Source organism: Microtus oregoni, unplaced genomic scaffold (genome assembly GCF_018167655.1).
Source record: "Microtus oregoni isolate MIOR12 unplaced genomic scaffold, Mior012 000002F_ref0000024, whole genome shotgun sequence".
NCBI classification, from domain to species: domain Eukaryota; kingdom Metazoa; phylum Chordata; class Mammalia; order Rodentia; family Cricetidae; genus Microtus; species Microtus oregoni.
In genome coordinates this window covers 47691430-47717894 of record NW_024543061.1, presented here as the reverse complement: position 1 = coordinate 47717894, position 26465 = coordinate 47691430, and the positions used below count along the sequence as shown (strand labels likewise).

General features: G+C 40.4%; 1 protein-coding gene across 6 annotated transcripts in view; it reads right to left on the bottom strand.

Annotated features, from left to right (window-relative positions):
• Positions 1 to 26465, bottom strand: part of Cntn4 (contactin 4) — a 995812-nt gene that overhangs the window by 14455 nt on the left and 954892 nt on the right. For 5 of the 6 annotated variants that reach the window (XR_005972615.1, XM_041635217.1, XM_041635207.1 and 2 more), the window contains 6 exons: positions 17096 to 17271; positions 11444 to 11564; positions 7181 to 7339; positions 4250 to 4399; positions 2801 to 2871; positions 1489 to 1723 (listed from right to left, as the gene is read on the bottom strand). Coding sequence is in view for 5 of the 6 variants with exons in the window: in XM_041635217.1 (XP_041491151.1) it covers positions 1489 to 1723; positions 2801 to 2871; positions 4250 to 4399; positions 7181 to 7339; positions 11444 to 11564; positions 17096 to 17271 (912 nt within the window). In the remaining variant the exon portion in view is untranslated. The remainder of the gene's footprint in view (positions 1 to 1488; positions 1724 to 2800; positions 2872 to 4249; positions 4400 to 7180; positions 7340 to 11443; positions 11565 to 17095; positions 17272 to 26465) is intronic. The other variant, XM_041635233.1, reaches the window with a different exon arrangement.

Genomic DNA, 26465 nt, shown 5'->3' with positions numbered 1-26465 from the left:
AACACGCTTCTAGAAATGGGATAAAAGGTAAATAGAAACCATGGTCATAGAGCTGTCCTTAATACCTGTGAGACACTCAGCATCTCTCCAAAACAAGCAATTACCATGTGCAGGGTGGTGCTTAGGAAAGAAACACTTCTAAAGTCTTACAAACGTCTACCCTGCAGGCAAGTGGAACTAAAGTGACCCCAGATCAAGTTTAGCAATAAGTTTTCATGGTCAGCAATTCTTTCAAGTAGATCTTTCTTAATTAAGTTAAGTAATAGTCCCAGTTGCTCGATTATGAAAACAAGAGAGAAAGAAACAAGAGCAGTTAACCGAATTGATTACAATTCAAGGAAGGTGCATAGTGGCTTAGTTTTAAAAGGTATTCTTTAAAACCCTAGACAAATAATCTATAATTTCTGGGGCTCAGTACCCTTGTATGCAAATGGTAGACTGAACCAAGAGTTTCTCAGATTTTATTGATTTTTGCCAGACTTTTCCAAGACTTATACACCATTTGTATATGCAACTCTTATTTCAATACCGTACCTTGCAAAAAAAACCTAGTTCAGCCATAACTTAAATAAAAACATTCACAAACAATTTTATTGGTCACTATGTACTTTTTAAGACTCAATTAAATTCAAATCAGCATATAAATATTTGATACATTTAAAAGTTCTTCTGTTCCAGGGACCTAAACCTTCTATAAAAGAACACCATCCTCGTTCTCTGATGAATATCCCTTACAACATACTATAATAAAGCTCTTTTCAAAAAATAAAGCATTCATCTGGTATGATTTAATGCCAACTTGTGTGCTCCTCTCCATTGCACACTCCAGGAAATAGGACAAGGAGATCTCTCTTTGCTTCTCCAGAGAAGTCATAGTGGTGAGGACCCTTGACCACCATGGCAGTGTGAATGGCATGCATGCAACCAAGTTGTTTCATGGTTCCCTCTCCTAAGAAGTCAGAGTCAGGGCAAATGGCTTAAAAAACACAGATGATGAAAGAGAATGAAACATTCCATCTGCTTATTTACTGAAAAGCATGAAATATGATTCCTAAAAATAATGGTAACAGATAGGTACATGGCATTATGTATCAATAGATAGATACAGACATAGAAAGTATGATCTGAAGATAACACAGAAAACTTGTAAGCTTGGTTGGTCCTTTACAAAGCAATCAATTGATGGAGAGTCCTATGTTTCCATATATGATAGAGTCGTATTTGAGCTTTTTGTTTGGGAGATAGGTTTAACTGTATGCCCCTATGCCCCAAACTGGCTAACCTTCCCCCCCACAAACTCTCATATTCAGGAATCCTGGGGTGTGCATACATAGTCAGAGTTGCCATGTTCTTAAGTGTGTGTGGTAGAGAGTAAATTAATGCTTTTATAGTATACTTGTATATGCTTTTGTTTTATAAGTATTTTATACTCTAAGAAAGGAACACCACTTGAGAGTTGAAGAAATATTAAGGTAGCATGACCCCTACCTTCTTCAGCAGAATACACCAGTGTGGTGGGGCTGAAAGGGCCCTCTCCTTTGTTGTTGAAGACACCCACTTTAACCTCAAAGGGAGAGAACGGGCGCACGCTTTCATTCCTGAACACATATCTGGAAGCGTCAGCTGAAGCCAGCACTGTCAGCATCCAGATCATTTTGCCATGTGGCCGGAAGGCTACCACATAACCAAAGCCTCTGCCATTCTGTAATTCCTCAGGGACTGTCTGGGGAGAAACAGATATGGCACTCAGAAAGCATAGTAGTTTGAATATTAATTAATTATAACATGAATTAATTAATATCAAATATTAAAGGGTACGCGCCTAATGGATTCAACTATTACAGGTTACTCCCTAGTTCTTGCCTCAACTGATTCAAACATTAAAGGGTGTTCCCCTCATCACTTTATTTGGGGTTTTATTCTCAATAGTCTTTTAAATGTAGAGATATCCTTTAACCTGCCAAAGATATTCATGGGGTACCAGAACAACACCAGCCATGGAAAACGAAATGAAGATCTAGTGGAGAGTTGGGCTCTGGAGAGGTGGACTCAGTCTGACAAATGATGACTAATTTACCACACAGCTGATTTCCTAAAAAAATAACCCGTCCACTGTGCTCCATCGAATATTATTTTCCTTTGGTGCCAGACAGACAAAAGAACTCACAAAAGGAGGCCACCTCTGCTCAGGCAATACTCCCCTTCCCTCCCCAACCAGGAGAGACTCTGAGCTCAGTTGGGAGGGAGGGAGAGATTTCTTTCCTTTCCCTGCTGGGGCTTAGGGTGAATTAAAGGCTTTTTATTTCAGAGGACATTGTCTAAAACCTTTGAAACACATTTCAAACCTCTTTTGAAGCTCCCACCTCCTCTCTCAAAATCAATTTTTAATAAATTGGTGACTAACCTTCCTCCAGGTTGTTTAAAGAAATACCTCAGAGCCCAGCAGCAAAGCCAACTGCTAGGAAATTGGTCTGGGACACTCAATCTATAGCTGGCAGATGTTTTAAATCAATTGGCCATGCAGCAATTCAGAACGAAAAGAAAGACCGACTTTCTCTGAACCAGACTTCCTTGTTTTTTTAACTTGTGTTATCTCCTCTTTCATGATTGTTTTTCTCCCGCAAGGAGTCAAATTAAAACTTGTTTCAACAATGGGTGGCCAAGCACCTTCATTTCCTAATGGACATTAATAGATTTTTTGAAAACAGAGGGGGACCATTTCTAGCTTCCTGTCATATGGAGGAAAATAGCAAAATAACCCAGACAAATGCATGTCCCTTTGGTCCTGTGATGGATTTACCTCCCAGGTTATAACCAGTTCAGATTTGCTGCCTCCACCACCACTGACGTTAGCTGGGGTGACTTCGGGGACTGCAGGAGACAAAAAAAAAGAAACCAAGTTATTTCAGGTACTAATGGCAAATGTGGGCCAGGAAGGTTGCCCAGATAGGGTGACTTACTGTTAGTGAATTCTTGGGCATGTGTTCCTTTGTCTTTTGGATATCAGAAATAATACCCACAAAAGGTAGACTGTACTGGCTTGAAGAAGCAAAATGTCCCAATGAAATTGCTATTATTACCTGTGTCTGGTTCAACAGGGTATGCATGTTACCAGGCACTACCGTGCAATTGCTTAGCCCTGTCTCTAAGTACCTATGAGTTGCACAGAGAAAGAAAGGACCGAAGAATCTGTCCTCAAGCTTGGTTTGACATTTATTAACCATGAGGTGGTAACAAAGGAGAGAAAGGACAAACTGTGCCTACGTGGAGCTTACAATCTAGCGGGAGGTTGAAAATACATGCAGACTATCACAGAGAGACTTGGACAACACCCAATGATGTCGCAGACAGAATGGAGAAGAGCAGCTGTGTTCTGGAGCAGCAGGTTGCTCAGCCGAGCACTGGGCTAATGGTTTCTCAGAAGAAGTTGAATTTTTGAGCTGGGTGTTGAAGGAAGTGGGGGACATAGGTTGAACCCTGGCTCACTGTGCTTAACCTCTCTGATCCCCAGTTTTCTCTGTAAAAGGGGGGAAATAAGACTCACTTCCTTCTCCGGGTTGTAGGGAGGAACTGAGTTATAATTTTGGAGCTGGGAAAAGAAAGCTTAGGATTAGTTACGCTGTCAAATAAATGAAGGACTCAGGCAAAGTCCTTACCTATCTAGCTGGGAACTGTAGCTGGTACCTCAGTATATTCCCTTAAAGTTGATGATACATACTTCGATGGATTTTTCCATCAATTCCAATAACAATGTGAAATTGTTGGTCTGCTTAGGATCTTGCTATGCTTTTACAAATCATTGTAATTTTCATGGCTGGGAACTCTATAGTGACCACACAACAGGATCTCCCAGTTTACAAGAGTATAATCTGACCCAGCTGGGTACACATTACTTTTATCCTGTGTTCATCATGCAAGCTTTAGGCAGCATATTCTCATCCTTCACTTGTGGCAATGCTTTATGTCTTAAGAAAATCCTAGAAAGGATTTCTGAAGAAATATTCTCTGAGCATTTTTGACTTCTTTCTTTTCTGGTACATGGATACAGTGGATTCAATAAGGAGGACCGAGAATTTGATTAAAGCTCACTACCCATAAGGTTGGAATTCTACTGGCTGAATATATGGTAATTATGATCACGTAAGGGGAAAAGTGTGTAAATACAGAGCTCATTGAAGCTAAGTCGAGGTTTCTCCTTAAGGAATGGCAGGTGCCAGAACAGGCCCTCTATAGCTTGAGCAATACTCACGAGCCTCTTCTGTCCTCCGTTTCTCTGAGGGCCGGCTGGGTTCCCCAATGCCAATCATGTTTGCTGCAACGGTTCGGAATTCATACTCAACCCAGGGGTTCAAACCCACCACAGTTGCGGTGAATGTCTTCCCATCAACGAGTTCTGGAACTGAAAGATATGAAAAGGTGGGCGAGAGGGTTTAAGAGCAACCACTCGCTTCACCAAGATGGAGAGATGATTTTCTGATCCTCTATCATCGTCATCGCCATCACCACTATCACTCCGACTTTCACGGAGGGCACTGTGGTTAGCCTGCTGGGATGATGAGGAACTACGAACATGTGTTACACCTATCTCACAAAAATCTATTTCACACATTTCCCTTTATCATCTTCTGTGCTAGGCTCTTTGTCATTGTGACAAAAACCTGGGAGCAACAGTTTAAGAGGGATAAGGATTTATTTTGGTTCATGGTTTTATTTTGGTCAAAGGTTGGCTGGATTCAATGCCTAGGTCTTGAAGAGGCAGGCAGAATACCTTAGTGTTGGGACCATGGTACCTCAGAGCTGGAAACCTTAGTGTCTGAGAAACAGAGAGACAGCAAGGGGCCAAAGACAGGATGCTCTTCAAAGGAGTACCCCCAGTGGCATACCACCTCCAGCTAGACCCACCTCCGAAGTCTTTGTCACTTCCCACACTAGGGCCAGTAGCCTAGGACCAAGCTTTTATCACACGACCCTTGGAGGGGGTCGATTTCAAGTTTAAACCGTAACGCTCTTGTTACTTTTAGTTGTAGCAATACTTTTTACCATTCTTCCCTCACTCATACTAATGCTCTATTTCCTTTTAGCAAAATCTTACTGTCATTTCACTTAGGTTTTAATTATTTTACCAATCCCAACTCTCATAAATATTTCATTTTTTTTTACTGAAATGACAATTGAGGAAAAAAATTAGACAAACAGGAGTCCCTGTAAGCAAGATACAAGGAACATCTTGTTCCAAAGGGATGGTTGTGTCATCTTGATGCCTTGAAGCAGAAATACATGTTAGGTCCAATGTTATGTAATTTATATGATCATGTTGTTTTAATCCAATTTTTACAATGTAGTATTTGCATTAATTCTTTGAGAAATTCATATCATGGATTTGGATCACTCCCCGCCCCAACCTCATTTTTTTTTTTTTAGTTTATCACACCTCAGAAATGGGTTTCTGTATGTTGATTCTGTCTTTCTGTGGGTTGAAAGAGGTGTTTTTGAAAGAAAGGTAAGAAAAGTGAATCATTGTCTTCAGCCTGATAATCACCAGATCTCTGTAGAACCTGAGTTTCCTCTTCTACTAAAGAGGCGTGATAATGAACTTTCAGCATGAATAAAATAATTTTACTTTACTGTTAGAACACCTGTAAGAATTATAGATGGGCCTAGCATTATACACTGAATGTAGAAAGTATGTGGTGTGCACATAAGGCAGTGAAACAGCTTGGGCCTTTGAAGAGTTTGTGTCTTGTGGTATCAGCAACTGGTGTCTGGTCTGAGTGAATTTGTGAAACAAAGAGAGTGTGAGAATTACTTCACTATAAGAACCATGAATTGTTGCGGATAGTGACAACAGTAATAGTTTGAACTTCAAGTTGCCACCCCAGGGTCACATGATAAAAGCTTGGTCCTAGGCTACTGGCCCTAGTTTGGGAAGTGACAAAGCCTTCAGAGGTGGGTCTAGCTGGATGTGGTGTCTCACTGGGGGCAGCCCTGTGAAGAGCATCCTGTCTGTTTCTCAGATACCATGAGGTTTCCAGCTCTGAGATACCATGGTCCCACTACCAAAGTATTCTGCCTGGCTTCAAGTCCCAAGCACTGGACTAAAATAATTCCCTCTTAAACTGTTTCTCTTAAGTGTTTGTCACAATGACAAAGAGCCTAACACAAAAGCAGAAAAGGGGGGAAATGCACAGACTAGAGTTTGTGTGACTGGTTAAAACATTTCCATACCTTTTTATCTCCAAATCAGTTATATGTGCATTTGGGGCAGCCATGCAAAAGACTCTACATAGTTCTTAGATATTATGCTCCAGACAGCTGTACATGAATCTTGCAAACACTGATTGTAGGCTTGCATTTTCCACTACTTTTCCAATGTGGAACACAGTGGTATGGAGGCAATTTTAGGTAATACACAGCTCAATGTATTTTATTTTTATAAATACTTTCAAGCTTGTTTAGAAAATAAAAATACTCATAACAGTATCCCATAGATACTAATGTTCAGGTTCAGCAACAATAATGTAAGTTAGTGTAATACAAATCTAATTGGTCTCAATAATAAAAACCCAGGGTCAGATATTAGGGGGTGAAAGCTGAAAGATCAGAGAAGCAAATAGTCAGCCACTAGTTCTTAACTCTACGAAATCCTCAGACTGAAAGGGGTATCCTGTCTCCACAAGTTTTCAGACTATATGTCCTCAGCTCCTGTCTCCTCCCACTTTATATTCTTTCTCCACCCTTCCTGTCTCCACCTTCCTAGTTCTGGGATTAAAGACATGTGACTCCCAAGTACTGGGATTAAAGGTGTGGGCTACCATCTCTTGGCTCTGTTTTTCTTTTTGACTGATTCAATCTCAGGTAGCCCAGGTGACCTTGAACTCACAGAGATCCAGACGCCTCTGCCTCCCCATTAAAGGTGTGTGCTAATACTGCCTGGCCTGTATGGCTAATTAGTGGCCTGGTCTACCCTCTGATCTTTAAGCTTCATTTGTTATAGCACAAACAAAATATCACCACAAGTTAGATATTTCAAAGAAACTAGAGTTGGCTTCTATGTGGGAAACAGAGACATAATGTATCATTTGTAGCCATGCTGACCTGTTTCCTGGTTCTTTCATATTTCATACACACTTCATTCTAGAGGCCTCTGACAGACACGAGCACTCAGCATGCAATATGGTACCTGTACTGACTGCTTGCCAGCCCACGGAGAATGGAGTCCTCGCTTGGATGACATACATGGTGATGGGGCTGTGGTTGTCAGGTCCAGGTCTCCAGGAGAGCTGAGCAGTGGTGTCTGTGATTTCATCTATAGTCACAGCTTCTGGGGGACCTGGAGGGCCTGGGAGGAAGCAAGTCATTCAGAATCAGAAAGATACTCAGATGTCCAAGTACATAATCCACTGACTTGAATCGGGTGCTGACTCACTCGTCATTCATTTAAGTACCTACATATCTATCCCATCATCTCTTTAAAAAAACAGTGGGTAACAAGAACCCTGCTTAACTTTGAAAGTATAGCAATGTACTGACACATACCCTTGCTTGCAGGAGTTCACAGAATAGAGGGGAGAACTACAAACAGACAAACTAAGAGTTATAATGGAATACCTTGATGTTAGCAGAGAATGCTGGGGCACCATCTGCCATCCTAACTGCATCTAGCAGCTGCATTTTCTCTTATGCCAAGGGACTACTGTGAAAATGGTCAATTCTCAAGAGTCACAAGACCTTCCTCTTCAGAATAATCCCTAAATGGGGCTGGAGTCTAATATCCCTCTGGAGCAGTTTCTATAAGTCATACCTAAATTTTCTACTCATTTCCCCGATGATTGTAGCTTCTCTACTTTCTATGTACTTAAACCACTGAACAGGGAAGAAATCATACTCAGATGAAGGCTGCAGCTCGTATAGAGAGGGATGGAAAACAGGAGGGGAAACATCAATGGGGCCAGACTAAAGACCCAGAACGTTCCCACTTGTGTGCATTAAAAGCTATGCCCTGACAGTTAAATGCGTTTTTAAAAATGGTAGCTTAAACATTACCTTGAAATAAGAGGTGATGGCGAGGGACATGGTGACAACCCCCATACTTGCTAGACAGATAAGGAGAGGTTCCCCAGAGGTATTTTTCTGATTCCCAGATTAGCAATCATACTAGTTCTCCAAAGGCTGCAGGGCTGTGTCACAGGGACAAGGTAAAAAGGAGACCTCTCCCGGAGTGGCGGAAAGTTCGTGGAAATTCTGAAACCTCACTCCTTCACCTTTATGCGACAGCCTGCATTCTCTTTGCTTCTTTAACAATCTCTTTCCGAGATTCACAGGTGAGGCTAAATTTATCTTCTCCCCCCCCACCACCACTCCCGAATGAAATGTCTCCAAATGTGTATGCTGGAGCTGATTAATTTTCCATGGTGACATTTCAGCATGGCAGTCTAATGTCACCTAGACAGAGCCGAGGTAACCTTTGATCTTTTACTCCTAATAACCAGGGGAAGTCCAGAAGACAATATATGCTCTTCTGTATCTGACCAGTGTTCTCCTCCTCAGGTTCCACCCCTTTTCTTTGTGACTGTTGTTCGGGAGCCTTTAGAACTACTGCAAATAGAATAGTCTTCCCTTTCAACAGCTCAGAGAATCAAATCAATAGGAAGTATCTGAGCCCCTTTGTGGCTGCTGTGTAGGAAGACAGTGAAGGGGTGGCATGGACCTGTCACTGGAGGGGCTTCTCTCAATCTTTATCTTTCTGTCACCTATCCTCACCAGTGCGTGGCTGCACTCTTGGGGAGTGTTGACTTCGTTTAAGCAAAATTGGACCCTTCTTTCAAAACAACAACAACAAAATGTCCACTGAGCAAACTGTAACATGTTTTTGTCACACGACAGGGACAGCTATTTTGACGCCAGAGTCTGCTTTTCACTCAGGGAAAGGGGGGCTTTGCTAGAGGCCATGAGATAGCTGCGGATTAAGTAAAGCAGCACCAGGGAATTAAAGAATCCGGAGTCAACACCATCCAAACTCTCACTTGTTCCAAATGGGAAAACCTCTACAGGCTAGTGCAATGCATTTCTGTCTCCCTACTGCAATATGCATAAATGATGCAAGGGCAGAGCAAGAGGAGATAAAATGAAAGATTGTGGCTTTAAATGTCATATTACTTTATTGGCCTTATTAACTGATTAGGCTAGAGTTTCTTTTAGACTGCGCTTGCAAATTCCTCTCGGTATCTAGTGCTATTTTCTGTGAAATGAAGTATACAATATCATTTCAGAACTTCAAGTTCTACTGAGTTAAATATTTATTAGTCTAATTTATTGGTTTTTAAACTGCTGATCTGAACATTATCCTAATTAAATAGAGGATAAATTACCAGCAATAGAATTCTTTTGTCCCTAAGGGGAGAGGAGATTAGTTCTGGTATGTTTTTAAAATGGAAATAAACACATTTCTATAAGTGACTCTATAGGCAGATCTACCTACGTTGAGAATATAATTTTTTAATTTTTTTTAATTTAACCTTTATCTACAGCATGTCTCGAGTTCTTTTTTAGATAATTAGCACATAACTAGAGCAGTCATAATGGGAATGCAGATTTTCTTTAAGCTTTCTTGACAATTAAGTCACTAATTCCTATGCATTTTCCCCTCACACCTGCCGGGGGCATTCAGCGATACTTTCTATTGATTCTCAGAAGGCCCCATTCCCTGTGTCCTCAAGTTCACTCTGGTTCCAATTCTGATCCAGGATTTGTATTTTAGGTTCAAGTGGCTGGCCAAAATTTACATTCCCAACATCTAGGAATTCTGATTAATGAGTTCAGAGGCATCAGATTATTTTGATGCTCCAGATTGCCTTTTATTTGCTTGCTTCTTTATTGGGCAGAGTTCAGTGTGTACTCTGAGCAAAGGTTGCACCATGGAGTATCATCTTCACCTTGATTGCCAGTTTCCAACTTTAAAAAAATCCTGTTAGGTTCCCCAAACTTTCAATTTTCATTTTATTTTCCATTTTTATGGGCTAAAGATGACTCAGTGGTTAAGAACACCAGTTGCTCTTCTGCAGGACCAGTGTTCAATTCCCAGAATCCATATTGTGGCCTACAGCTAGCTCGCTGTTGCTCCAAACCCTGGGGATCTACCACCCTCTTCTGGCCTCCATGTGCACTGCACACATATGGTGCATAGATAAAACACCCGTCAGCCCAACATAATTTTTTTTTTTCCCTGTTGGTTTGGTGTGGTGGTACACATCTGAGATTCCAGCACTTGAAGAGCTGAGGCAAGAAAGTCGTGAGTTTGAAGCCAGCCTAAGCTGTGCAACCATCGCTCTTTCAAAGTGAAGAATCTTAGAAATCCCAAATTTCTTTTGTAAGTTGATTTGAAGCCTAGAATTTTCTTTAGCTGGTGGACTCATTCAGGGTAACCATGGCTGAAATATTTAATGTAGTTCCTGTCAGCAGTACTAAGAATCTCATTAAGGTCCACATTCTGTATGGAGTGTTTTCCTATTTACTATAGTCTAGGCAAGTGTTTCCTCATCAAGCCATACTTTAAAATCATGGCAGCCTTGTCAGAACATGGTCCAGGAATGGGGCTGTGTGACAATTCTGAGTTCTTGTGAGAAAACAGTGATCTTGTGACCTTACCTTCTTCAAATCACGGAATTGTTCTTAGCATGTGTTTTTCTGCTTCTTACAGGTTTGTCAGATAGAAGTCAGTTTATTTCAGATTACTCATTATTTCTTGATAGGGTTATTCAATTAAATGTTTACATGTCTCTATAGAAAAACATGTTTTTGCTGCATGTGTCATGTCCTCATGACTGTATATAGCTGGAACTCATGAAACCTTTACTTAGGTGACCTTCCTTAACCCTTAGAGTATTTATTGTCTGATGCTCTGAATAAAGTTGGGTGTTGTATGAGACTTTAGTCTGCCTCATGTGTTGGCCCCATTCTCCCAGATCCTGTGGCCTCCAAAGTAGTAAATACAGCCTTAATAATTTTGGAAAAAATGAGTTTACTTAATCCCCTGCTATCCCACTAACATAAAACACTAATGTGGTTCAGTCCAGAGGAAACACAGAAGAGTTTGTTGGATCGCTTTTTTAAATAATTGTTTGGTTAACCTAAGGTTATTCTAGATCATCCTATCAACTCAGTAGTCCTAACTGGGACAGTCAATAGGAGTTCATTTCAGTAGGAAAGCCGAACCTACTCAGTGCACTTTCCAGTTATTCATTCATTACCCATCTTTTATGAAAAAATACATGTTTGAAAAACTATAGACTGTTAACCACTATGCAAAATGATTAGCTTATTCCTCTTTTTTTAAACATAATTCAAAAGCATTGAGGCTTTATGTTGCTGTGGTAGAGTTTATATCATAGGGATATTGAAAGGACAAAAAGCAAGCAATATAGAAACAAAAATAAAAGTCCAATACCTCTTACAATCAGGTCGGCAGTGGCAGAGAGTTTGTCCACACTTGTTTGGACCATGCAGACATATTTCCCAGCATGCTTCAGTTGGATGTTTCGGATCATCAAATCACCAGCTGAATCCTGCTGATAAAGTAGAGGAAAGTGGCTACAATTACTTTTTAATGAGCCCTAAATATCATTATCACATGAAGGACACTATGACTAATGGATTTATCTTACACCGGCTGATGAAAACATTAGTGATGCAAGCCATGGCTATTAAAACTATGTGAGCCAGCCTGAGAGATAAGAGCACCAGTGTTTTCAGAGAGCTTATCTTCCACAGGAGCTCAGGTGTCTGGATCAGTCTCCTATTCCTGCTGGCATCACTCAAAGTTACACAACATGGTTTTTGATTGAGCCTTATGGGTTCCCTTCAGAATGCCCTAAGTCTATTGCTGGCGCTTGCATTCTGAGACGTTGAGATTCTATATTTGGAAAGGGGAGGCAAATCTACGTTCAGAGGCATCTGCATTTTTCTGCAGAACCCTGTCTTGCAGCCAGCATTTTGATTGCTCTCAGGTTTGAATTAAAGGATTATGAAGGCCAGACTCTCTAAGGAAATCTTGAATCATCTAGTGTGGAATAGTGCTAATTTGTTTTCTAAATGCCAAATGCATGTTTGATTAGCAGATGAATGGGACTAATTACATCCTAGTATGGATGCCTGTGTGCCCCAAAACCGTTTCCACACTGCCCACCAGAAAATGACTTTTCATAAATACAAAGTGATCTCTCCACTAGACTGCTCTACCTTGGAGCTTGGTTTTATTCCCTGGATATTGAGAAGCTTGGAGAAAAAAGCAGTGACCACTTTGTGGGTTAGACTAGAAATGTTCCCTTCTTTCAGAATCCCAACTACAAAAGAGGAAGTTGACACAGACTTTGAAGTTGCTATTCTTCCAAAGAGCACTGATAATGAATAACACATGGAAGGACTTTGTATACATCCCGAGTTTTCCAAGTGCTTTAGTTGGGTTAACAGACTAAGTTCACCTTTGTATGCTGTGATTACCTTTGAGTAATAAAGAAACTTCTTTGGGCCTATAGTAGGGCAGAACAGAGATAGGTGGGGAAACCTAAACTGAATTATGGGAGAAAGTAGGCGGAGTTGCGAGACGCCATGGAGCCGCCAGAGGAAAAAGATACAAACCACGAGCAGTAACCTTGCCACTAGATTTCGAGCCTTGTGGTAAAATATAAAATAAAGGATATGGGTTAATACTAGACGTAAGAGCTAGCTAGCAATACGCTTAAGTGACTGGCCAAGAAGTTATTTAAATAATACAGTTTCTGAGTACTTCATGTCTGGACAGCCGGGAACAAACATGCAGCCTCCCTATTACAGGTTCCCACATGTTCTATGAGGCAGACATTCTTGCTAATTTATTTACAGATGAGAAAACTCTGAGGTAAAGAGGCTAGACAACTTTCTTTAAGCTACATATGTAGCAAAAGACAGTTACAATCCTTGTTGTTTCCTGTGTAGGCACATACATATGAACACATGTGTATACATGTTTGTGTGTATGCTGGTGCATGTATGTGGTGGGTGCATGGAGAGAAGAATAAAACCTCAGGTGTCATTTCTCAGGTACTATCTACATTGTCGTTTGATACAATGTCTCTTATTGGCCTAAATCTTGCCAAGTAGATGAGACTGGCAGTCAAACCAGCTTAAGAAATCTGCCTATCTCTGTCTCCTCGGCATCGGAAAAACAAGCATAGTCTACCATGCCTTGGTTTTTTTTGTTGTTGTTGTTGTTTTGCTTTTGTTTTTCAAGGCATGGTTTCTCTGTAGCTTTGGAGCCTGTCCTGGAACTAGCTCTTGTAGACCAGGCTGGCCTCGAACTCACAGAGATCTGCCTAATATGAGTTCTGGGGGAGTGAATTTAGGTTCTGTGCTCAGCAGACCAGCATTTACCACTGAGCCACCTCCCAGACCTATCCCTTGTTAGTGATAGTAATTATATACTTCCTTCCAGGGAAGAATTTATCCCTATTTGAAAGCAACGTGTTAGCCAGGTGGTGGAGGCACACACCTTTAATCCCAGGACTCAGGAGGCAGAGGCAGGCAGCCTGGGCTACAGAGTGGATTCTAGAGCAGCCAAGGCTACACAGAGGAACACTGTCTCAAACAACAGTAATAACAATATAAAACAACCCTCCCTACCCCCGCTGGAAAAAAAACAAAAAAACAAAAAGCAAGCAAGCAACAAGTCCTGAGTTTCTTCTTTTGTTTCAGTAAACCAGGGTCACACCTCACATTTACTGAGGGTGAGGACAAAGTCAGGAGCACCAATTGTTGCAAGTAGGATTAGGAGAAGAAAGGCAGGAGAATGTCTGGAGGAGGAGATGTAGTCTGGGGACCAAATTGTTTGGGGGCCACCCCTGCTGTGTGACTTCATCTAAGTCTCTTAATCTGTCTGCCTCTTGGTTTATTGGCCTTTCAGAGAAGGATGAGTTTCCTGCCGTGCTCTGTAGTGAGAATCAGATGAGACTGAAGGCCTGTGAGAAACCCCTTCACAGACTGTGAAGCATGGAATAAATTTAAACCCGTCTTACTGATGGCCGTGATCAATTTTCTTTGTGAAACAATCATGCCAAAGACCTTAAGTCCACCTCAAGAAGAGCTGAGACATTTTTGTCTGAACATTGTTTCACTTATAACACTGTGTTCTCATCCAATTCCATCGTTTACTGATCACACCTCAGTCTAAAACAATGGGAAAATAATTACTAACCTATTTCATAGGGTTCCCGTGAGAATTGAGGAACGAATATAGAATAAGGTGATTGATAAATGGTTAGGTACTTTGCAAGTAATAGGAATCAGCATTGTGAACCTAAAATAGGTCACATATTGGGACTTTAAATAGAGATGTAGCCAGGCGGTGGTGGCGCACGCCTTTAATCCCAGCACTTGGGAGGCAGAGGCAGGCGGATCTCTGTGAGTTCGAGACCAGCCTGGTCTACAAGAGCTAGTTCCAGGACAGGCTCCAAAACCACAGAGAAACCTGTCTCGAAAAACCAAATAAATAAATAAATAAATAGAGATGTAAATAAAAACTAAGCCTCGTGATGGAAATGTGTAGAGGGGTGGGAAATCATATTGGTTTAAGGTGGATGACATATTTACTTTAAAATGGAAGCCATATTGATTTTGAGGTAGGAGCAATGTTGATTTTAAGGCGGAAGATCTATTGGCATTAAAGAAATATTTATACTGTCTTAGTGATTCATCCTATTCACTAGGGGATGAGTGTCAAAGAAACTTATTTTGACACATCATGACCTGTTTTCACATTTTTTGGTTGTGACCGGGAGTGTGTCTTAGCTATTCTTAAATTTTAGTGACGTTTCTTGCTTTGAAATCAAACTGAGAAAAACCTTAGTGTGAGAAATGAAGGAGTCTCACAGAGCGAGGCTGTTCTGTCCCTTAGAAATATCCAGATCCAACTTTTACTGTGGTTTATGTTTACATTCCTGCCAAAAAGAACAAAAGACTAGCAGTGTATCTGATCCCTACTCCAACTGTGGCCTCCGTTCTTTTTCTGAAAGAGCACTGGGGGACACGAGAGAACGACAAAACAAGAGCTTTCCAAAATACCAAACAGGCTGAGCCTATCCGCCATTACTTCTTCGGCTAGCTTGGGAAGTGCAAACTCAAATGTGTCTGAGCTCAGAATGGCACATGCTTAGCTCAGCTGTGAAATCCTGACATCATCAACGTGGTTGACACTGGTGGCTATCCTACTTCCTCCTCTGTGTTTGTAGTAGCATTGGATAGCTGATCCCGGTGACAGTACTAATTGCATAGAAGAGAGGCATTTTCCCTATGAAAAGCAAATGAAAACAATTATTTTGGTTTTTAATTTTTGATTGTTTTTTGAGACAAGGTCTTTCTATTGAAATCAGGATGGCCTACACCTCACAATGAAAGGATGTCCCAAACTCAGCTGCTTTTGCTTCTGCTTCCTGAATGCTGGTTTTACAAGTGTGTGCCACTAAAGACAGCTGAGTGAGCGTACTTCTGCGGATGCTAAGTATCCCTTGGTTCTTTGTTCCATTAAGACGTCTCCCTTTGCATCTCAAATGAAATAGCACATAATGGCTATTAGGTCTGATTGGCCAGGGATCTTTTTTAGTCATCAACCATCAATCCTTTCTAATTAGCTCATGAAATTATCCAAAATCATACTTTTCATATCAACTTTGTCTATAAAGTTGGTTTTAATGTGGAAAACAACTATTCAATAGTTGATGAAGGGATTTCTCAGCATATACAGCCCTGTTACTACAATTAATATTATCCTTCTTTCAGAGTATATAGCCATTCGAGTTTTTAAAGTATTTCTTTTTGTGGTAGGCATGGGGCTAAGCACATTTTTTAGCCTTTAAAGCATTTGATATCACCAAAGATCCAGTGAAACAGAATCTCTCTCACTAAGCTGGGCTACATGAAAGAGGTCCAGAAGGGTTAATAATGGAAATGTTATCCAGCCTTATTCAACCAATATTCCAAGAGAGAATTCCTAACAAACAGAGGCATCCACTGGTGTAATGAATTAACTTCTCTCCCGTGTATCCAAAGTGATATCATCCTTGGGAGAATTGAGAGAATAGTCACTCAAATCCCTTTTAGTGTTCTGCAACTCAAACTCCAACAAACTAAGCATGCATGTAATGGATAGAATTATTAAACAGTTAGGTTGAAAATATATCCCAGTAATCCCATGGAAGGAGTTGTTGGCTTCAGGGCATTTATATTCCACCTAACGAGATACACATGAGCTGAGATGGGCAAATCAGTAAATCCCGTATCTACGGCAGTTGAGGGAGGGAAGGGCTTTTCAAATCATAGCCCCAGTTTTATACTCTGGTGTTTTCTGATTAGGCCTTCCCAGACGGTGCTCTTCAGAGGGAGTATTCATTTCCAATGGACATGTAGAGCTGTGATAATGCAGAGAAATAATTGTTGAAAAAGTTTGTGATAGAGACAATTGTTTCTAGATGTAACCTTCTCTTGGCACATATTCAATGATAATGTACAGTGTACTGAAGTGTAAGGCATTTCAAAAATTGAAGCATTTGGATTTGGACTCCATGGAGACGATGAATCTCCTCAGTGTATTTGCAGAATCAAGAGAATAAGTGCCAACTTTATGATGATGACTCTCCCATAAGAGCCCAGAGGACTCCAATAGCAACCTGAAGGCATATAAGGAAATTATGTTTAAGGCACTTTATTTGGGGACATATTATATAATATGAGAGTAGAGTTTGGGCTGAGAGGTTCAAAATTGAGTCATGTCATTTAGTAGCTGTAGAGAAAAGTCATTTCATATAACTCTTATGAACCTCATTTTCCTTCTTCACATACAGCAGTCAACAGCTAACCTGACATCAGGTTTGTTATGCATGCTACGGATGACATCAGTGACTGTGTAAGTGATGCAGAAAGGAGCAGGAAGTAACCCACAGCTCTGGGAAATAAGATGCTTCAACAACAGCTTTCCATTTGTTTCCAAGTTAATGCAAACAAAATTGTTTGGGTCAGTTTACAGAACTTGTGGTGTGCTGTTTCTTACAGATAGCATGGCTTTGGTACTTACCCCTCCAACTCTTTCAAAGTGGTCTCCATCTTTGTCGAAGTCTATCAAGTGTCCATTAAATGACCAAGTAAACACAATGTCCAGGGAGTGATCATGTGTCACCTGGCATGGAAGAACAATGCTTTCTCCAACAGTGACATCCATGCTGGAAGGGGGAACCATCACTTTTGTTGGGTCTGGAATTTGAAAAAAAAAAAGGGGCCATGGATGTGTCTTAGTAGTAAAGTGTTCTCCTTGCTTATATATGTAACGCCTTAATTTCAATCTCCAGAGCCTCCAAACTCCCCTTTGCCCTCACACAAAACAAACAGCAACAGCAGTGATATGGTGTATGTGGAAACGTAGTGTAGAAGTTGTGGAACCTGGAGCAGAAGGGAAGCAGTTGGTTTGGTGATCTCATCCTTCTTAAGTTGACATCAACAAGCTTCAGTCACCTGAGAGCCCAGATTCAGATACAGGGCTATTTTCAATATAAAAAGATGAAGTTTCTCACTATGCATATATAGAATTCAGCCCAAGAGCCATGCGGTGATATCTCTGGAGACAAGCATACAAGGGCCCGCTGGCTGGCAGCTACTCTGAAAGACGCTGTTTTTAAAAGGTTTGCACATCTCTCTGGGCTCACTAAAAGCTATATCTCTGTTCGTACCTATATATTGTCATGTCTAAAGGGAACTCTATTCTGGAGGTTAGACAAATGCCAGCATTTCTCAGGAACTGGCGAATCCAGTTCCTGCCAAACAAAGGAACCATTTCCCTTATGACCCGCAGAAGGGACAAATGGCTGTGTAAGGTACCTATTAGCATACCAAAGTGCATGCTGACCTGCAGCCTCCCTCAATATCACAAGTGCCTGCTACACATTTCATAGTCAATGCCAACATCCTAGCCCTTCTCACCTCCTGCCCTACCCCAAACTTCCACAGTTCATGGGCTTCCTCCCACAAGCTACGCTTTCTCCTTATAATCCTGGTATTTCTGCTGTCCCTTCTCTTTTGTCCATAAGCTCTTTGTCTTCCTCTCTTACACAATCCTGGTTCTCTCATGGCCAGGTCCAGTCTGCTGGCCTCATTTAATCTACAACTCTCTCTCTGCTCTGTATTCTTCCAGATGGCTCTGGCCATACTCTCTCATATGTACAATAAAAACCCTTCCTCTTAACGGTCCCACGGAGCAGTCATGTCTACTCACATGCAATCAGGAAAATCCATGTAATTTGAAATGTGTTCTACTTTTCATTTTATATATATTTTTTTTATTGAAAAAAATTTCCTTTTCCTCCCGGCCTCCCATTTCCCTCCCCCTCCCCCCACTCCTCTCCCCCTTCTCCCACTCTTCCCTCCTCTCCCCCTTCCCCCTCTTTTCTCCCCTTCCTTCTCCAGTCCGAAGAGAAGTCAAGGTTCCCTGCCCTGTGGGAAGTCCAAGGTCCTCCCTCCTCCATCCATGTCTAGGAAGGTGAGCATCCAAACAGCCTAGGCTCCCACAAAGCCAGTACATGCAGTATGATCAAAACCCAGTGCCATTGTTCTTGGCTTCTCATCAGCCCTCATTGTCCGCCATGGTCTTCAGAGAGCCCAATTTTATCCCATGCTTTTTCAGTCCCAGTCCAGCTGGCCTTGGTGAGCTCCAAATAGATCAGCCCCTCTGTCTCAGTGGGTGGGTACACCCCTCGTGGTCCTGACTTCCTTGCTCATGTTCTCCCTCCTTCTGCTCCTCATTTGGACCTTGGGAGCTCAGTGTACTGCAGAAACTACTTTGCATTTTTGTTGTTGTTGTTGTTGTCATTGTAAAAGTAATTAGTGTTTTAGTATAGCAAATTGAGAGGAATATTCAGAGTCAGGGCAATAAAATAAAGCAAGCAATTCCCATACAAAGTGAAATCAAACCATGTCCACATAAAACTTCTGCTATCTCTTGATGTCAGCACAAGGCTGAGAAGTAGTGAGACTTATTTCCGTTTAGGTAGAATTTCCCTCCATTTTCAGGCTCATCATTTTTCAGTTGTTTTGTTTTTCATCATCATAAGCATGACAAAGGAAACACCCCTCCGCCAAAACCAGGGCCTTAAATCAGACCCAGGGCTTCAAGAAACCTGTTGTCCGTGGAATTCAGAAAGGAGCTAACACCCATCACAAACTCTGGAACCAGGTCAGAAAAAAAAAAAATAGGCAATTTGTCTTTAAGTTACACCCTGAAGTTTATTAAGGAAAAAAAAAAAAGAAAGAGAAGAAAAAGCAGTTTCTGGGCCTGGCTTCACCAGGTCCCCCCTCCTCCCTACTGTCCACAACAAAAAGCTGATTCTCAGACTCTGCACAATGTTTTTCTGCCCCCTTTCATACTGAGCTTCAGGGTTTGGGGTGCCAACCTCACAAACCAAAGAAGTTCTAAGATTATTCCGAGGTAGAATTGAGGCTATTCCTTTTCCACTGATTTATTTCTTACATCTGGTGCAGATAAGGCACCCCATTCCTTCCAACTTAATATGCATTTGCTTGTATCTTAATGAAGCTATTTTATAATCTGCATAATATATCAATTTATAGCTTTCTACTTTGAAACTAGTAGTCATCTTAAGGAATTTTATTACAAATATAATCATAAAGGTAATGAATATCATGAGGAAGGTAAAATCTGTATATTGTTTCTCCAAAATAAAGAATATTACTTTTGGGTCTGGAATAATGGCTTAGTGCTTAAGATCATGTATTCTTCCAGAGGACCAGATTGTTCTGAGCATTCCTATCAGGCAGGTGACAACCACCTAGCTCCTGGGGTACCTACTGACTCTTCCCACATGCATGCAAACACACATACATAATTGAAACAAATACTTTTAAAAGAATATTAGTTTTCAATGTTACCCTTTACATTTTTGTTTTAATTGGGTTGTGTAGTGGCATTTCATTTGTATTTTAATAAATAAAGCTTGTCTGAGGATCAGAGAGTAAAACAGCCCCACTTGTTAGCCTTACAGACCAGGACTGGTAACATACACATTTAATCTCAGTAGCCACATTGGTTGTCCCAGAAATTGGGCAGTGCACGCCTTTAATCCCAGCCCTAGAGAGGAATATAAAACAGGAGGAGAGAGCTCACAGTCACAGTCTCATTCTGAGATTTCCTGGAGGCAGGATCACCATTTTCCAGGTGAGATTGAGGTAAGAGCCAGTGGTAGGCCGCTTTGCTTTTCTGATCTTTAGGTCAAACCCCAATTTGAGTTTCTATCAGTTATGCTTCAGGGTTGTAACAGGCTTGCTTAGCAGAGATTTGTCAACTTCCAACCCACACGTGGTTCTTTACAATACTACAGGGTTTCATAAATAATGTCAGATAGTACAATGATAATAAGCAATATGGATTCAACATAGTGCCCGGGTACATGCCTCCTGAATGAAATCTGTATTCAGTCACACTCATCAAATGTCCATAAAGTAAACCAAAGTGAATAATTTGCAAGCAAGATTAAATCAAATCTACCACCATAATCAACAACAGAGAGAACAAAAATTCAGTATCTTTCATATTTGTAGGAGTATGTTTCAGTTTATGAGATATATAAACACTTATTAAAAGAACTGCTTGGGTTAAAATCACTCTGGTAGGAAAAAATATACAATGGCAAAAAAAGAAAGCATCTTCAACAAATAGTGCTGGCATAACTGAATGTGGACACGGAGAAGACTGCAAACGGATCCATACCTATCACCCTGCACTAAACTCAAGTCCAAGATGATGAAAGACCTCAAAAATAAATCCAGTTACATTAACTCTGATAGAAGAGAAAGTGGAAAATAGCCTTGAACACAATGGCATAGGAGACAACTTCCTGAATAGAACACCAATAGCATAAACACTATGGTTGACAATTAATAAATGGGGCCTCATAAAACTGAAAAACTTCTTCGGTAAGGCAAAGAACAGCTGCCAGAATGGCTAAGATCAAACCCACAAATGATAGCTTATGATGGAGAGGATGTGGAGGAAGGGGAAAATGCCTCCATTGCTGTGGGAGTGTAAATTTGTACAGCCACTTTGGAAATCAATATGGCATTTCAGAAAATTGGGACTCATCTGTCTCAATACCCAGTTATACTACTACTGGGGTATGACCTCAGCTAATCCTAACAATAGTGGATACATAGCCTGAGCTGGCCTTCTCCTATGATCAAATTGGTGCCTACTCCATTGTCATCAGAGAGCCTTCATCTAGTAACTAATGGAAACAGATGTAGAGACCCATAGCCAAAGGTTAGACCAACCTCAGGGAATCCTGCTGAAGAGAGGGAGGAAGGGTTGCAGGAGCCAGAGGAGTCAAGGACTTCATAAGAAAATGCACAGTATCAACTAGCCTGGCTCATAGGAACTCACAGAGTCTGAACCAGCAACCAGGGAGCCTGCATGGGACTGATTCTCTACATATAGATGACAGTTGTATAGCTTGGTCTACTTATGGGACTTCTAATAAAGGAAGCAGGGCTTGACCTAATGCTTTGGTTGGCTTTTGTTAACCTACTCATCATACTGAGTTGCCTTACCTAGCCTTAATACAGGGGAGGTGCTTAGTCTTACTGCAACTTGATATGTTATGTTTTGTTGATGCCTATGGGTGGCCAGTCCATTTTTGAACAGAAACAGAGGAGAAGTGGATTGAGGGGAGGAGGGAAGGGTTTTTGAGGAAGAATAGGAGGAGAAGAGAGAGGGGAAACTGGGGTCAGGGCACAAAATAAACTAACTAAATTTAAAAAATCTTGATAGGAATTTTAAAATCATATTTCATGGGGGGGTTAACTTTGGTTTTACTCTTTTTCTAATTGACAATATCTGTATATATTTGTGGGGTATAGGATGAGTTTTATTGTAACACACTTTTTTTATTTTAAAAATTTTACACATTTTGTTTATGTTTTCTGCTCCCCCAACTTCTCCTGAGACTTTCCCATTCTCTACCCAACAGATTTATGTTCTTTCTCTCTTTCTTTCAAAGTAAAAAAATAAAAATCTATCAAACAAAACCCCAAAAAGGACCAAAACCAAAATCAAAACAAAGAACCAACCAGACACAAACTGTCCAAACAAAACAAAAGCACACACACATCTGAAACACAACAAACCATTAAGTTTGTTTTTGTTGGCCAACTATTCCTGGGCATGGGACCTGCCCCATGGAGTGTTGTTGATACAATCCATTGGAGAAAACTGATTTTCCTCTTGCCAGTGAATATTATTTGCAAATAACTTCTTGGTTTGGGGTGGGAACCCATGTCTACTCCCCTCTCTCTGCTAGAACTATGTCTGGTTTAAACCTGTGCAGACCTTGTACAATATACTGGTGCATACATAAGTGTGTGTTTACAAAGTGTTTCAAGGACATCGCATATGGATGGAGGAGCCTGATGGAATAATGACAGTCAATCCCAAGACCCTTAGCACTGTTTAGCACTCTGCATACTTTAATCTCACTTATTCATAATAAATACCACTATTATTTGTCTAATAGACATGTGGACTGTTGGCCGAGAGTGGTTAAGGAACTGTGTGTTGTACTATTCTGCCTGCCTTCATAGCTGAGAGCATGAGATCCATGCACAAATCTTTCAGATTGCAAGGTTAAGGGCAAAGGACAGCAATTTGCAGTCTTTATTATGTGTAGAGTACTGAAGATGGTTGAGTGCAGAAAGGAGTCTAAGAGTGTCTGCCACAGGATACAAAGAGTGCTGTAAAGGTAGGTAACTGGCAGTGAGCCCTAAAATGCTGTCTCTAGTGGGAAGTCTACATACCAAACATAGGAGAGTAGAGTCAACCATCCAGGCATTTAAAACCTGACATTTGGGTTATCACCAAGGAGTCTGCACAAATCCCGAAGTCTACATGCATTTAAAATTGAGTGTTTGTGTGTATGTTTTTGTCTTTGTATAACTTCTCTTCCTTTGTGTTGAAAATTGACCTCATGACTTTGCATACCCTGTAGTATAGAGTCACATTCCCAACACATTCAGGGATCTGGGACAGATTTTTATTAATGAAACTCTAATGCCTGTTAACCAATGATCAGCTGGGTTTCTTACATACAGGATCCTTCTGGCCCTGTTGTAGTCCTGACACCAGCTAATTCATCAGTTTGCTGCTTGTTGCCAATTCATGCTCTGAGCTCTGCAGTAGCAATGATCAATGTGAAGTAAGTCATGCATGTCCACACAGCAGAGAGGTCTCCCAGGGAATGGAGAAGATTAAACTAAAGAGTTTGAAAACCTCATTAGGTCCTTGGGTTTTTATCAGTGTTTACTTTTTCACCAACTTTCATTTACTGTGTTAGGAATTCTGATGCTTTTGATTAATTTCCTTAAATTTGAATACAACTGCTGTACACAAATAAACAGATGGCTTCTTGCCAAAACCAACTGTCTCCCTTCCTTTGGTTTTAATCCATCAAGATCACGAAGGACCTGCACTTATGACTTTATTTTGACAACCCACTCTCACTGTTGTTCCAGGCACAGAGTTCTCAGAGGCAATTAGAGCTCAAGATGCTGTTTGAATCTGCTCACAATTATGTGACAACAGTAAGTAGGACCAATAGCACCCAGGAACAAATGTTCTATAGTTGTTTCCTGTTTTCAACCCGGAGAGCGACTGATCCAGGACTCTAGGACACTGATGCTGACTGACATTTATTTACTAACTGCTGAAGCTACTAAGAGTTTACAGAAATTATTTTATTTCCTGCAGTGTTTTCTAAATAAACCAAGTGCTTTGTTCCAGCTTAACAAGCACAGGGAACAGTTAATCATCAGACACTTAGACAATCAGATTAACAAATGGATGTGAACATGATAATACATATCCAAGCCATTTTATATGCTGACTTGGTGATACTGGAAACAAACATTCTGAATTAGAATTATCTGTAGACACAAGCGGTTATGGTCATATACCTACACAACTTTGATTATGAAATAAGCACTCCCCACATCTGTGAGGTTATGAAATCAACCCAGATGTTCATTATCAGATGAATGGGTAAAGAATAAAGAAAATGTGGTATGGAGGTTTGATTTGTCATAAAAACAGAATAAAATTACACTATTTGAAGGGAAATGGATGGAACCATCTTGTTAAGTTGCATAAGCCAGCCTCATAAAGACAGGTATCCACATGTTTTCTTTTGGGTATGGAATCTAGGTTTAATAATAGTAATGGTATATAAAGAGCTGGGCATGGTGCCATACTCCTTTAATCTCAGTCCTTAGGAGGCAGAGGCAGCCAGATCTCTGTGAGTACAAGGCTATTTTTGTCCACAGAGTGAGTTCCAGGATGTACAGGATTATAGAAAGACCATGTCTCAATATGTGTGTGTGAATATATATATATACATGATATGTTGTGGAAGGAAGAGAAACAAAAAGAAGGCAGGGAAGGACATGAGAGTGTAATGTGGATTGAATATTACCAATGATACACAGATATAAAAAAGTTGTAATAAAATGAATCATTTTTCAGTGAATATACACTAATTAAAAACCACTTTGGGCCCATGGGATAATAATCCCATTTAAAAACTATTTTTTAATAGTGGGTGAGTATAGATGTGCATATACCTAGTATACACGTAGAGGTAAAAAAGACAATTTTGAGTGTCAATCTTTGCTTTCTACCTTGTTTGAGGCAGGTGTCTTTGTTATTAGTCTGTGCACACCTGCCTCCTGTCTTGTGAGCCTCTGGGGTGCCTTCTATTCCCACATCCTATCATACAGCAGAAGTCTGGAATTATAAGCACACCACAAAATGCAGCTTTATGTGTGTTTGGGGATTTAAATTTAGGTCCTCATGTTTGTATGGTAAACAGTTTACCCACTGAACCATCTCCCTAAGCCCAATGATTCTAGTTTTGATGTTGTTTTCTGCATGTCTCATCTTCCACTTCACTTTATAATTTCTTGTTGACAGAAATCTGTCCTGCCCTGTCCCTTAAGTCGTTCAGTCCCAAAGAAACACACAGAGGCCTACATTAGTTATAAATGGTTGGTCTATTAGTTCAGGCTTCTTATTAACTCTTATACCTAACGTTAACCCATAATTCTTGTCTGTGTTAGCCACATGGCTTGGTACTTTTATCAGTGAGGCATTCTAATCTTGTGTCCTCTGGGTCTGGGTGACAACGGCAGACTGAGCCTTTTCTCTACCCAGAATTCTCCTATTCTGGTCATCCTGCCTCCAATCAGTCTTTTTATTAAACTAATACAAGATCATTGTCTCACAGCAAGTTCTTCTCATTTCAATCACAGTGCTAAGGATACTCATTTGGTGCTTATATAAGGAAGTGTATGTATGTGTGCAAGTGTTAAGTCATATTGAATCATCTGTAGCAAATTTCTTGTGATGGTTGTGATAATGTCTTTTGGTAAGATATGTCTTCTCTTTTTAAAATTATTATTTCTTTTTTAGGAAGGAGCTAAAAATATGGGACTCTTCAAAGTCGTGGAACATGCCAAAGAACTAATAGTTTACATTTAATGATGTAAGGGAACATGAACAGAGAATTGCTTTTAATAATAGCTACATGTCACAGCAAAGGCTGCTGATGGATGATGACAATAATCCTGAGGTCACATGCTTGCTGGCAATCTTCAACACTTTGTAGTTGGCCCCTATTTTTCAATAAAAATAGAATCAATGTTGGATAAACTAATTTATCAATTTTTTGTAAGGTATATATGAAAAAAGGATGTCCTAAATAATAGATGAAAATTAAGATTTTTTAGTGACTCAAACTGGGCCATGCATTCTTTTCTTTTTTTTTTCTTTTTTAAATCTAGGATGAAATTTAACAGGGATAATAGCAAAAAACTGTATTTTTAAAAATTATCGAAATGACAGCCTACAGAATGGGAAAAGATCTTCATTAACCGCACATCAGACAGAGATCTGATCTTCAAAATATACTTCAAAAGAACTCAAGAAATTTGTCATCAAAAGAACAAATAGCCCAATAAAAAATGGAGTACAGACCTAAACAGAGAACTTTCAACCGAGAAATCTAAAATGGTTGAAAGACACTTAAGAAAACATTCAACATCCTTAGTCATCAGAGAAATGTAAATCAAAATAACTCTGAGATTTCATCTTACACCTGTAAGAACAGCCAAGATAAAAAACACTGATGACAACTTATGCTGGAGAGGTTGTGGGGTAAAGAGAGCACTCCTGCATTGCTGGTGGGAATGCAAGCTGGTACAGCCCCTTTGTATGTCAGTATGGCGATTTCTTAGAAAACTAGGAAACAACCTTTCTCAAGACCCAGTAATATCACTTTTGAATATATATCCAAAGGATGCTCAATCGTGCCACAATGACATGTGCTCAACTATGTTCA